Consider the following 14699-nt stretch of genomic DNA (forward strand, 5'->3'; position numbering starts at 1 on the left):
ATGGCCTACATACACTTGGTTTTGCCTCAGCACAGGAGACTGTATTATATGACCTCTTGAGGTCCCTTCCAGCCCTACATTTCTATGATTCTACAATTCTTACTGTGTGCAATGCTCTAGTCTAGGTGTTTATGGACAGGGTCTATCACATCCCTCATTTGTGACATAAAGTCATTATACATTAAGTTAAAAATCATGTGTGTGTTGGTATGTGTGTGAGTTTTGTTTGTTTGTTTTATTGGGGATTTTTTGCCACACCAAACACTTTATTGCAGGATCATGTTCATTCTACATTTTCCCTGTCACTCTTCTTGATATCTTTTCAGCATTCAACTATTTTCAACCAATTCAAAATCTGTTCTGGATTATTTCTTGCCCCCCAGATACTTACTCCTCATTTTTTCTAAATTTAATCTCATTTTCTGCCCATTTCCTTTGTTATGGGTTGTAGCCATACGACCGTGTGGTGTGATTGTGTCTGAACTCACAAGCTATAGTAAACAGCATCAGATCTGGTTGGTACCTGGGTGGGAAACAGTAATGAAATACCAAGGTGCTGCAGAAAGTGATGTAGGTAACTCACTGCTTCAGTCTGATTGGCGTAGTACCAGTGCCCTAGCAGTTAGAGGGTTGCTGGAGGGACAAGAGGTAGAACAAACTTGTGGCTATTAAAGTTTCCATGGCTCTTTTCCAGTAGTAACATACTCTTTGGAAATCCTGTCAAAATTCTAATTCAGATCATTACATTGTGCCTCTCTAAATTTCCTATCTATTGTATGAAACATTCTTCACTTCTTGTTACTTAACTCTTGTGCAGTGTCCCAAGTTACACATGTTAAACAGGTACGTGTGTCTGTGATTGGTGAACTGATCCAAGTATAATGTAACCTTGCAAGTCAGAGAAATGCCTATTTTGCTAACTTCTGATTCATTTTTAAAATTGTTTTTGCCCTCACTCATGTTAGCAACATTTCAATATTTCGTACTATCCATGACTTTACTTGATATTTATAAATGTCCCTTTTTAACTCATACTTTCTGCCACAGAGTAAGACTTGTATATTTCAGGATTACTTCAGTGCACATAAAAATCTGGTCAGCAAAAAGAATAAATAGAAAACATTCATATTTATTTGTTTGCCTATTGTCTACACCCATACTGGCCTGACCTGTTTGTCACATGAAAGTCTACCTCATTATGCAGATAATTATTTTGTCCAATACCTAGGGCACATATTTAGACTGCAAAGAAATTATATTAAACCAGATGGTTTTAGGCTCCCATGTCTCACTTAAGTCTCCAGACCTTAAGTATTCAGGCAAAGCTAACAGAGTTTGCTTCTGTGCTCCAGGAAATTAATCTGAGTTGGGCTGGGCCCACATTGTTCTAACCCTCTGAATGCTTCTCAAATTGTGCTAGAAGTTCATGCTACTGGACAGGAGGCACCACCTTCATTTTAACAACACCCTCAAGCATTTCCTACAGATGACACATGCAAAATCCTGGCAGCTGATCAAATTAAGTGGGAAAACTAGAGCCAGAAAGATAAACCTAGGTATGCTTGCTTTGAGTACATGCACAGTAACCTTGTGTTCTGTTTGTCTAGACTGTAAGCTCTCTGGGGCAGGAAACATTTTATCTGTGCTTGTAAAACATCATATGCATCAGACTTTATATAAATGTTTATACAATGTGGATTTGTCTTGTTTTTGCTGCTTTATTATCTATAAGAATGGCCTGAAAGGTTGGTTGGTTTGTTTGGGAATTGGAGAGGAACTTACCTGTTATTTTCTACCTTCAATATTAGGAATGTCAAGTCTGTTCTTACTGCAGGACTTTGCAGACAGCTGGGATGTACTCTGTGAATGTTCTTGTCCCTTAACTGAAGATCTTTCCATCCAATACTTTGTAGGGCCCGTGAGTTAGATTGTTTTTAATCACTAAGCAAAGCAGAGTTTTAACACTCTAACAAAATCACTTCCCTTTCAATCAGGTTTATACACATGGTATTACTTCTCTAGTTGTCCCAAGAGATGTTTAAAAAAAAAAATACAGGGTGGACCTGAATTTCTAACATGGTTAAAAATTCATATATGAATTTAAATACTTTTTAGGCTTTCTTTACCTTAAAAAAGAAAAAAAGAGGCACAACCATTAGGATGCTGAGATGCCTCATGTAACAGACACATCCCATTTTATTCTCTAAGATTTACAGCACTTTGCTTTTAAAAAGAGGTGTAACATTAATGACTCCTTTAAAGCAAAAACTCTACAAAAGATATTGCTCTAGGGATAAAGTTACCTTGATCATGATATTTCACAACAGCAGTAACTTTTCTATTATGGATTATTTATTAATACCGAGAACCCCACATTAGGAATTAAGGCTACATTGTACTAGGGTCTGTACACACACAAAAAACAGCCCTTGCCTTTAGGGAATATTACTGTACCACTATTGCCCTCAAAACTAGTCATTTATAATAGCTATGTATTATATTTATGGTAACAAATGCTATAAAGTTACAATGTGTAACCCAGCTCCTGCAACAAGCTCCAGGCCATTGATTTAAATAAGGCTCTTTGTGAGTACCAAAGTCTGTCAGAATACAGTTCATTGCAGGATTGGGGTTTCTTTACGAACTGTCTTTTCATTCACTCTCAGCTAGAACTAGATGAATTGTTGGTTGTAATTTATGCTGAGAAGTTAGCCTTTTCTGTTCCTGAATTGTCTGAAAATAGATCATGACTGCTCATATTGTGAACAATTTTCAGCCTAGGTTAAACATACATTACACATATCTATGGGGAATGAGAGAATGAACCACACCCAAGAGACCTTTGCATGGAGCCCCATTGAAGTCAATGGGACTTTGGGCAGGTCTGCCCATATAGAGGTCAGGGCAGGATTGGGATCTTTGTTTCTTGATTTAAATTAATCTTTGCTAGCCACCTAACCTTGGCTGTCTGTGAGCAAACACATTTACATGAGTGTTCACAAAAAGGGAATGAAAGAGCATGTGAGGCTGGCCAAACTAACAGGGGTAGATTTGGAACACCATTTGACTAAACCCCAGCCCAGTTTGTTCAGCTCTGCATGGCTTTCTGGAGTATATGTATGTTGAAAGTAAACATTATATTTTACAGAGTCTCTTATTGTTTGAGCTTCTGTGTATTTTTGCTATGCTGCCCTAATGCATCAACACCGGTAAGCTTTTCTGTGGCAGCAGTTGTAGTAACTGGTAACATTGATGAAGCGAAGCTGAACTTAACCTTGTCTTAACTTAAAATTAACTATACTCTCCATTTCACAGATAGAAAACTAGGCATGGAGAGATGAAGCCAATTGCCCAAAGTCGCAAGGGAAATTAGTGGCAGGGCTGGGAAATGAAGCCAGATCTCTAAAGTCCTAGTCCAATTCCTTAACCACAAACGCATGGTCAGGATACTCCCAGTGGCATCTCCCCACTCAGTTCCGGTCTCCAAACCCACATCTGTGAGGGGGAGGAGTAGGCTGGCTGAAAATTGGGTTCCCACGGTGCCCCTCAGCCTCACGCTGTCACTGCCTCGGAGGGGCTCGCCCTGTGCAGCACCAGCCCAGGCTCAGCGCTGGCGCTATCCCTTGGGGGCGCAGAAGGCAGCGAGCCCCGCCAGGCGCGGTCCGAGCGAGCTGCAGCCCGGCTCGCCCGCTCAGCCCGGGGGCGCTGCCCGGGGCTGCTGGCGGAGCCTGGCTGTGGGCGGGTCGCGCTGACAGGCCGCGGCGGGAGGGGGGAGGCTCTCTCTTCTCCTCGGGGGAGTTTTATTCCGGTGAGCCGAGGGCGGCGCTGAGGCTCCTGCTGGGAGTGACCGGCCGCGGGTCCGCCCGGTGTGGCTGCCGCGAGGAGGCGGGGGAGACCCTCCCTGTCCCGGGGGCGCCCCGGGATCCGGCAGCGGGTCAGTGCAGGAGGCGGGGCGGGCATCGAGCCGCCCTCGCAGCGGGCTGTGCGCGGAGCTTGCCATGAGCAGCGCAGAGCCGCGGCGTCCGCTCCTCCACCATGCACGGGCTCTGCCACTGCCTCTGCTTGGCGGCCGCGCTGGCGGGGCTCTCCTGGGCCAGCAGGAACTGCCCGGACCTGATCGTTGACAGCTGCCTCTGCACCGCGGAGCGCTCCAAGGGGCCCGGCCGCCAAACCGTCCGCATCAAAGTTGTCTGCAGCGGGGGGGAGTTGGTCGAAACTTTGCAGCCTTCTCTGCTGCCGAGCCGCACGGTGTCTCTGTAAGTACAGCCCGGTGCACGTGTGGAACCTGCCTCGGATAAACAGCCGGTGTGGGGGTGTGTGAATGGAGCGGGCTAGGCGAGCGTGTGAAAGGAAACCCAGCTGTCAAGGGTCTGGCTTTGCTGCTCTCCGTGCCGGCGGGAGGGGGTCTGATAGGGCTGGATGTAGGATCAGAGATGCAAGCCTCTGGCTAATGCAGGAGGCAGGCAGCGGGTCGTGCCGGGGAGAGAGCCCACGTTGGAGGACACTTTGGGCGCTTGGAAGTTGAAGTGTGAGAGCTTAATGACTAATACCTCGCTGAGCTGCTCACAGATTCCAGGCTGGGATGCATCTCCTCTTCCAAAGCGCACACATATCCCGATGCAAACTATGGGCAGTAATCTAGTCACTGGTGTTTCCAGACAGCTGTCACAGCTTCTAAGGGGATGGGGAAGCTTGGACTCTAAAGAACGTGTTATTTCCTTTCTGGGAGAGAAATGACAGTAATGGACCAAGGAAGCCCACCTAGGAAAAAACGTTATAAACTAATAGTTTGTATAGTATCGGTCTCAAATCTTCTCCCGTCTGTAAAAGTTTGAAAGAAAGCTACTTCTCCGTGCCAAAAGAGGAAATGGTTCACTGTGCATAACAAAAAATATGGAATATGAAATATATATCAAACATCTTAACCACAGTCAAAAAGGGAGTAGAAACTGAGATCAAAGTGAGTGTACGCAGTATAGTTGTAGCCCTGTCGGGCCCAGGATATTAGAGAGACCAGGTGGGTGAGGAAACCTGAAGAAGAGCTGTGTAGCTGGAAAACTTGTTTTTCTCAATTACAGAAGTTGGTCCTATGAAAGATATTACTCCCCCACCTCCTCTCTCTAATCAACCTGGGTGGGCAGTTGTGACTCTGGCCCTACTTTTAAACAATATTTGAGTTTGTTTTCACTTCTAGCTTAGAAAATCTTGTTGGTATTTTGTTTGTTTTTGGGAAGCAGAACTTACTACAATGTAAATTGCATACTTCTATGTAGGGTGGTTTTGAAAATGTTAGTGGTAGCAAAACTGATTAGACCAGCTGATGCACCTTTAAACTTGAAACAGGATAATTTCCAACCCTAAGGACGATAAAACATGCCAGCTGTACTGCTGAGCTGCATTTTAAGGGTTATTTAACAAATTACCTGAAATTGATTATAATTAATTAACTTCTCTAACTTCTCTAATTAAAGTTTGGAAGCTGAGATGTCTATATTTTTGTCTGCATACATTTTTGGTTATTTAAGTAATCCTGTTATTTAAGTAATTCAGGAGTGGTGAAATGACTCTCAATTTGTGCATTGTTGACTTGCATGTGTTTTGGAAATGGACAACAAATATAGTGTTGCCTGTTGCACACACGCGAACTTGAATATATGATATTCATTGTAAGTAAACGTAACTAATGCTATTTTGTATCTCTATCACTGAGAGGTTACAGTAATGTTCCTATAACGGACACAAGCATTAACATTGTTGACATTTTGCCCTTTTAGATTATGCATATATCCAACTGATCCTATGCAATTGAATTTAGTTCATTTGACAACTCATGCTGTGACCATCTCCACTGTTCACAGCACTTTCTTTAAGTCAACACTTTTAGGAGAAAAGTGGTAAAGATAGTAATTTATGACATCTGGCGAATTTGTGCTTGTAAATGTGCAGATGTGCTGAGTGTGATCCAGTTCAGGTTAAGCTAAAACTGATTATGCTGATCTTTCTGGGAAGCTTGTGCTTCTTAATATATAGATATGATAACTACACTTCTCAAAGAATTGAACTGAGGTAGAATAACTTTATGGTAGTTACAAACTTATGTTGATTTAATATAAATGCAGTGTTACTTCCATGGCTTATAATTTTCTTTAAGAACATAAAGCATTCTAACTTTCCAAAAGGATTTTGTGCAGACTTAAATACTTTTCTCCCTTGCTTAAGAAATTTCTAGAAACTCACTAATTGTGCATGTCTACAAGGTGTTTCTTTATGCTTTATTTTTAAATATTTATTTGCAGAAAGTTCTCCAGACTTTTTGGAGACACTTCTTTTATAACCATTTATACTTTTAAACTGTACTAGAAAGTGAATTCAGCATACTTAATATAGGATTAACAGTGAAAGTGTTTCAAATAGGAGTGTACTATTGAAAGATGGTAGTGAGGGAATAAATATATACAGGCAGATCCTCAGCTGATGCAAGTTGTCATAGCTCCAAAATGACAATTTGCACCAGCTGAGGCTCTGCCCACTAATATCTAAGATTTAAAGCACTAGTTGCCCACTAATATCTAAGGTTTAAGGCACTAGACTCAAGGTAGATAATACCATATAGTTTAGAGGACACCCAAACACACTTGTTCAAGTATCAGAAATACACTATACTACATTTTTGAAAGTGACATATGAAAGTCACTTAATCTTAATAGGTAACTTGTTATTTATAGCTAACTGACCAAAACTGTGAGAGACATGGTGGGTGAGATAATATCTGTTATTGCACCAACTTCTGCTGACTTCAAAACTGAATGTGTGTTAGAAGTTTTCCATTTCTTATGCTCAAAATTGCTCTATTTAAGTGAATGCAATGTTTTATGCCTGCTAACAGCCTCCTTTTTAAATTACATGTAGTTTAAGGAGATTACATTTTTTCCAAGACTAAATCTATAATTAGAAGCTAATGCTTGAAGGTAAAACAAGACTTAAAACTTGAGGTGTAAAAAGATCTAGTAAAAAAGCATTTGCTTGCAGACACGCTGCCTATTTCCACTCAGTTTTATTGGCCTACAGAGAAAGCTGTAACATATGGAATACAAAGTCTTGGATTGCTTTAACAATTAGGAAATATAGATGTGAATAAAGGTTGTGTGTTGCAGATGCAGTAACATTTAATAAAAGAAGTATAGCAAATTATTATAAAATTTCATATGACTTTAATAATTCGTTCAATAATAGTTGCTTTTTCTTTTTGGTGCTATTTTATTGGAAGGGCAGATCTAAGACAAATTGTTACAATATTCTGATAACCCTAGTGGGCAGTTACGAAAAATTACCACAATTGAGAAGTAATAAATATCTCTTAAATCAATAAGATGAAGTTATAGTGCATACTGTATCCTTTGTAAGTACATATGTACATACATGCTATATGATGCAGTTTATCAACTAATTTAACACAATATGTGTGTTTTGTGAAGGAAGAGAGTTGTCTTAAAGTTTTTTTTTAATTGATTAACTATTGGAGTTAGTTGTGATGGGCAGACTTGGCAGGATTTGACATAAATTTTACTAAATGTCTTGCTAATTTAGGGTCTGATCTGAAGTTAATAGACTCCCGTTGACTTCAGTGGGCTTTGGATGGTGTATTAACCAATTATCTTCAGTTTGAGTGGTGGGAGAGATTGTCACTGACTGGGCTCGTATAGTTTTCAAAAACTTTACATTCAGTAATATCTGCGGTATAAAATGTCAGATGGTCCCAACAAATTAAGGGAATTTTACTAGAAGTAAAATTAAGAAAATGCGCTGATCTGTCAGCTGTACCATCCTAATTTTTTTTTTTTTTTAAAGAAATTTGTTAAAATTTTCTGGATGTGCTGTTTAACTATCTGTATTCAATATTTATCTCACTGCCTTTGAAATAGGAACTGTAAACACTTGGATAAAACGGCTGTCTAATTTTACTATAGCTTCTGAAAGTAAGTGTGTATCTTCTGTTGAAATGAGTTTATTCCAATCTACAATGATATTCCTCAGTGACTTGCAACAGAGACTTATGTGCCTTCGGTAGCCGAGGGATTACTTTTCCTCTTTCTACAGCAGTATACCGTTGTCACAAAGCTGCGTTAAATTACGGCATCTGCTATTTCCACAGTGATACAAATATCTACTGATGTGTAGACCCAATGAGTAGAAGTAACATAATGTAGCGTTTCTTTCATTTTGCTTTTGGCATATTTCATTAATTTGTGTTTAAAGTGGATCTTAATGGGATTTTTATATCATGTGTTCACTTTTCTTGGTAGTTGTTTATATTTTCTTAAATTGTGTATTTGGCTTGTATACTTTATTCTTATTTATTTTTGCTGTAACGGCCTTTAAAGTGTACTTATGGAGAAGAAGATTGATCCTGAAAAATAAGATGACAATTGAACACCACAGTCTGGTGTTCTTCAGCCTTCCTCAGTGCCCACATTTCACTTCTGTACAACAGATTTGGTATAACCATGCTGGTGGGTGGGTGTTTGTTTTTAAAGAGAGAGAGAGACTTTATTCATTGCCATGGGAGGTAATAAAGACAAATATCTGGCTGGATTATAAAAGGGACAAAATAGTGTTCAAGACAGGTTGTAGTTATGTAAACTAATGATGTGGGTAATCCAAACTCAAGTTTCTTGAGTGTCCGCAGAGGTCAGCAAAAGTCTGATCCTACTCCAAATCTGTGCAGATCAGTCTGCAATTGATTAAGGTATTGTCCACTTTTTGAGACAAGACACCAGATGAAAAGGACCAATTATATGATTTTTTTTTATTCTTCTTATTGTTGTCTAAACTTAACTTTAAGTTTAGGCAGATCTGTCTTTTGATTTCCCTTCAGCTTTGAATATGAGTGAGTTTCTATATTTTTTTCTATTGTCAAACAAGATCATCCTATAACCCTGTCCATCTAAGTCTTGGAAGCATTTGCCTGCCATATAACTTGTTTTAGCTGTTCACTCCATAACACTCTTTCCCTTAGTGGGACAGGACCCTTTTGAGCACTCCAGTATTCTTCCGTACTTCCTCCTTCCAATCACAAAGACTTTGCTTTGTGGTGATCTTCCATCTGGCTGAGGAACTGCCCTTTCAGATCCTGTCCATGCTATTTCTTGAGTGTGCCTGCAGGCTCATGAGAGTGTGCAACAGATGAGATTCTCTCTCCCTCACGAGCACTCTAAATTCTGGTTGATGTAGGAGCTTGCTCTTGAGCTGATGGTCCAAACTCTCAATATTAAACAATATGTATTGCAACTTTTTGGGTAATAACAACTTGTTTCATTGTCTCATAAAAAGCGTTAAGAGATTACATATGTTTAATTTAAACAAGTAAAATTTAATACATGCCCAGAAATACTGATGAGATATCTTTTTTTTTTTTTTTTTATAATCTTCAGTCATTATGAAAATGGGTATTCTAGATGTAAAGATTTATTGGTAAGTGAATTACAGTGATCCATTCGGGACCTCACACTCCTTGGATGCACATGTTATTGCTTTTAGAAGTCAGTAGGCAATTTTGGATAAATATGGACTGCTGGATCAACCCTCACTGACTTGTGGACCTACATAATGCATGTAGATTAATGAAAATCCTTATGATGCACTAGACTGCTTGGTTTTGCATTTGGATCTCTGTTGCAACTGAAAAATGTGTAGAGACAATCAGAGAGGTCTTTGCAAGATATGAAGTGGCTCTGGAGTCATTCCAGTTATGGTTGGCTGCATAACATGATAGTTGGTCCTTTTGACCTCAGATATACACAGGCAACTCATTCATTGCAAATCACTGTGGTCTAGAGGTTAAAGTACCTCTAGGTCATTAAGAGATCTAGGTTCTGTTCTCAGCTCTACCACAGAGTTGCTGTCTGATTTTTAATAAGGTAAGCCATTTACCTTGTCTGTGCCTCTGGTGTTTTTTTGTTTTGTTTTTGTTCGGTAAAATGAGGATAATACAGTCTTCCTTTTGGCTTGTGACTCTTTTTATTAATTAAATGCCTTGGTACCCTAGACTGGAAGGTGATATAGTTACAAAATATTACTAAAATCCACCTGTTTCTGAAAACCTAGCACTCTTCTCACACCAACTCCATTTTTATGGAAAATTCTCCCTCAGTTCTCCCTATGCAACTCTGTTGTCTTAAATGGGGTTACACAGATTTCACTAAAGGTAGAACTTGGACAATAGTAAATAACTATCACAAATGCAGTGGATGTGCTGAGCTGAAGACCCACATTTTCATAGATCAGTGGCAGTTGTGAGCCTCAGATATTTAATTTCAGAGATGCTCTGTTGCTATAATGATCATACATAGTTTTTTCATCCCACAAAGCACTTTGCAAACATTAACCAATTCTCTAAAGGCTGAATTTACCCCATTTCCCCTGTCCCCAAATTACTTCAATGTTATGTCACATCAGCACTTGCTTTATACACTTTTAAAAAAAAATACTACTACATTTGTTTCATGCCCAGTCTTGTGTCTTCCTGTTCTGTGCAGCTGTGGTTTATAATGGTTGTTATTAATAAATTATATAGCAAATAAATTTTACTACACTGTACTTTTCCAGTATAAAACACATGTCATGTCCCTAGAAGCCTACAATCTAAGTTACCCAAGGCAAGCAAATGCAAGACGATATTTTAGGAAGGCAGGGATGAACAAAAAAAGATTATTGGTGAGGACATAATGGAAAAAGAGGGTTCCTGAGAATGGGTTTCAAAAATGTTTTAATAATACTTAGCCCTTGCATAACACTTGTAATCTCTAGATCATTCATAAGGAACTGTATAAAGACAGACAAGTTATTATCCTCATTAAACAAGTGGGAAAACTAAGGTGAAGAGAGCTAAGTGACTTGCCCCTGGTCATACAACAGATCATTGTCAGAGACAGGAATAGAAAACCAGGTCTTCTGGCTCCCTATCCATGTGCTGGACCATGCAGCCTCCCAAAAAATTGTTGGAGGGACGATCAGCCGTGGTGAAAGAAATTCCAAGCATAAGGGCAAACTGACAGAAGATATGAGAAAGATGAAGTGAGTGATAGGGAGAGGTGACTGGGGAACAGGAGGAAAAGAGAGTAGAGATGTCAGGCAGGATGAGATTGTGTAGGGCATTGTATGTCAGTCTAAAATTGACTGTTTTTCTTGGTCTAGACGTACCCAGAATGAGTACAAAATACCATGAATTTAAATGTTTTATTTTCTCCATTAGACAGGGTGAGGTTATTTCTGGGGAGGGGAAAAGTAGCCCTGAATTCTCTATTTAATTTGGCAGTACCTAATAGAATAACTAAATCCTGACATTTTGGTGTTCAAATTGCCACAACCTTGCTAATGCCAGTTTTACATGCCAAAGGAGCAATAGGGGAGCTATTGTATTACTTCGTAATATAGTATAACTTAGATTAAGAATTTATTATGAAAAACAAAAACAAATATATAATAGGTCTTTCTTTGTCTTTTTCATTCTTACTAATCTAAGGGTAATAAGTGATCATTGCAGTTCCACAGCCTAAACATTGTATCCCTCTTCTTCTAGACAGGTGACTCTTTAGAGGCCCAGGACTGTGTTTTTATTTGTATCACTTATGTATTTGATCATTTCACCTACAATATGGAATATATATCAGAGACTAGGCAACTTGCATATCGCTGACTTTCCAATTTTGGGGTAGGCTCTTTCTAGAGGGACAAAAGACTTAAGACTGCTTAGGAAAAATATGTGTATGTAAACATATATGTATATACCTTTAACAGGGAATATAGGCCTAGGTAAAGTGTTATGTTGTGAATTTCCTCCGTCATGTGGGTTTCTGCCATATGGGATAATTTGCCAGTTGATCCATTATTGACCTTAGTTGATTGTCAAGCAAGAAGAGATTTGGTAAATGCCACTGCATGTTTTGCTAAGTTAGGCCAATATATGCTGCACAGATTTATTTTTAATGCCCAACAGATATACTAGGCAAAAAAATCAAATTGTGTGTCTCAAGTGCATGTATCCCCATCTGTTGTGTCTGGGTAGGATCCTATGTTTGGATCATTGGCAGTTCTAAAGCAGTCAATAACTTGGGGTTGGATTCATGAAGGGAAGGAGGCATTGCAACGTGGAGCCTAATGATGCCAAACTTTTAGGGGCCTAGAAAATCATAGGAATACCTTTGCCATCCACAAAGCCTAAATTAGAGGCTTAGGCTCTCTATACAATGAATGAAGAGAGCGGTGCCTTAGCTTTCAGTCCACAAAGCCAGCATGCTAGGTGGGAAGCTGCCTAGAATAGCTAATGGGAGACCCCAACCAGAGGGGTGAGTGCTAAGCACTGTCCTTCTCTCAAAGATGGGCACCTAAGTTTGGGCTCCATGGAGGAGCCTAACTCTGCTAGTGATCCATGAAGTAAGGGAATATAGGTGTTCAGCTGCCTAAGTTGCATGTGGAATCCTAATCATAACAGCTGGGGGGGAGTGGTGAGGGAGGTGGGAGGATCTCCTGTCTAATCTACAGTTTAGTGGATAGGGTACACACCCAAGATGTGGGATAGTCACAAATCAAGTATTCCACCTGAGGGTAGAAGGGATTTGAGCAGGAGTCTCCTAGCTCTCAGGTGAGAATGCTAATCACTGGGCTGTAGAATATTCTGATGCAGGCACCTTCAATCTCTCCTATTGAAGCTGTTCCACTTTAATTAAACAATAATAATTGGGCCAGAGAGAGAGAGAGTGCAAGAATGACTCTATAGCCCAGAGGTTAGGGCATTCCCATGAGAGTTAGGATTTGAACAGGGACCTGCTTTCTCCTCAGTAGGAGAGGGGACTTGAACTGGGGATTTCCCACTTCCTGACTGAGTACCCTATCCACTAGGCTAAAGATTACATGGGAGGTTTTCCCTTTCCCTCCTGAGCACACAGCTGTCTTTGTGTGAACTTGCCGGAGGGGCCCGATTATGGTAGGCATACTCAGAGATCACGTACTGGACTAGGCCCACATACACAACTTGGCCAGCTGAATTCCTATCTTTCTGGTTTGTGAAACACTCTGTGGCTTAGGCAGGAGATGTCTGGACACTTAGCATGAGGCAGCAGTGCATGTGCTCAGGCAGGGGATAGGTATCCAGGCACCTAGAATGAGGTTGCAGTGTGTGTGCCCAGAGGAAAAAACTTAGGTGCCAAATGAATTTAGGCTCCTACAGTGTTAGGTGACAGCCAAGTGGGAGTTTTGTGAATTGCAATGGTGCCTAAAAATGGAGTTATGTACCTAAGTACCTTTGTGGATCCCACCCTTGGTCACTAGCTGAAGTCCTGCTCACCAACTTGTTATATGTCTTATTCCAGCTCTCACAGGTAACTTATGCATGTGGAAGTTCTCCTTAAAGGAGACTCTAGGAGTTCATGCCTCTTGGGGATCATAGTATGTTTTTCCAGCCACGGAAAGGGACTTTACCCCAAAAAGCAGGTGATGAAAGTGACGCTCAGAAGTAACATTGACACATGCACAGCATTGCTGGAAATCTTGGTATCTTCCACATGTTTTTAAAGAGTGATCAATATATATGGTGTAGATGGGGATAGTCAGGGACTGACTGTCTTCACTGGTCATCATGAGGCACAACTTGTACACTCAATTTTCATGTTACCTGCAGAGAGAGTGAGAATCTGGGCCTCCAAAACTTATACCTACTATCCCAAGTGAAAAATACCTCCCCCCAAAGTTATGCATATTTGATTTCCATTGTCACATCTTCCCTCCTCTCAGTCAAGTATGCTCTTATTAATTCTGCTCTCCCCAATCGGATCAATCATTTCTGCTTCAAGTATCTCTTTGTAGGGCTCTGCTGCTTCCCCTTCTGCCAGGACGCTCTGCTTGTTGCTCCCTCTCCTTCTTAAAGGAGCAGCAGCTCTGAGGCCACTATGCTTCCTGCCTCCCATCTTGTGAAAAAACTGCAACTTAGGGTTGTTCTGCTCCTTGTCTGTCCCTTTCCTATCCTGTGACGCATGTAGTGGTTTCTCCAGTCACTCTGCTCCCTATGTTTCCCCCCTTTCCAAAAAGAACACTTCTCTGCAGCTGCCTCCATCCCTCTACAGAAGGACCCAGCAGCTTCCTGAGCAAAATTTCTGTAGACATAACACTGTTTTCTTCTGCGGGGGCCTTGTCACAGCTGCTCAAACCGTCCCTGTTCCAGATAATCCATCCTTCTTTCCTCAGACTGTGTTTTGCCCTGCTTCTGTTATACACAGCTGTTTTGTAGCATAAATCTGGAAGCTAAAAGGGCAGATTTTCTCCACTGAGAGAGCTATTCTGCTTTAACAACCCCCAAGAAGTATTTGTGAGGCTTACTCATTTCTCTCATGTACACCTGAGATTTAGAGCACTGTACTGACTTGACTTTCACCGCTGGTTTAATTCTGAATGTTTTCAAGCATCTGTACTTGTGCCTTCTGTCTCTAATTTTGTGTACAACTGCCACTTCATATCTTAGCTCTCCTTCATTTTCATTGTCCCTGACGAGTAATTCTACAGCATTAGAAATACATAAAATAGTCTGCTGGCTATCTGCCTCCCTAGTCATACTTGACTAACCTTTATTTCATTGGTCAAGACAGCATGTGTTCCGTACATTTACTTTCAAGTTTTTGAGAGTTAATGTGGAGTTGTAGATTTCTCAA

At 40.5% G+C, this 14699-nt stretch overlaps 1 protein-coding gene across 1 annotated transcript in view; it reads left to right on the top strand.

Annotated features, from left to right (window-relative positions):
- The first annotated feature begins 4035 nt into the window (after positions 1-4035).
- Positions 4036-14699, top strand: part of ADGRA1 (adhesion G protein-coupled receptor A1) — a 491306-nt gene continuing 480642 nt past the window's right edge. Inside the window, exon 1 of the mRNA XM_065407945.1 lies at positions 4036-4256. Within this exon, the coding sequence (XP_065264017.1) occupies positions 4036-4256 (221 nt within the window). The remainder of the gene's footprint in view (positions 4257-14699) is intronic.

Source organism: Emys orbicularis, chromosome 7, assembly GCF_028017835.1.
Source record: "Emys orbicularis isolate rEmyOrb1 chromosome 7, rEmyOrb1.hap1, whole genome shotgun sequence".
Classification (NCBI taxonomy): domain Eukaryota; kingdom Metazoa; phylum Chordata; order Testudines; family Emydidae; genus Emys; species Emys orbicularis.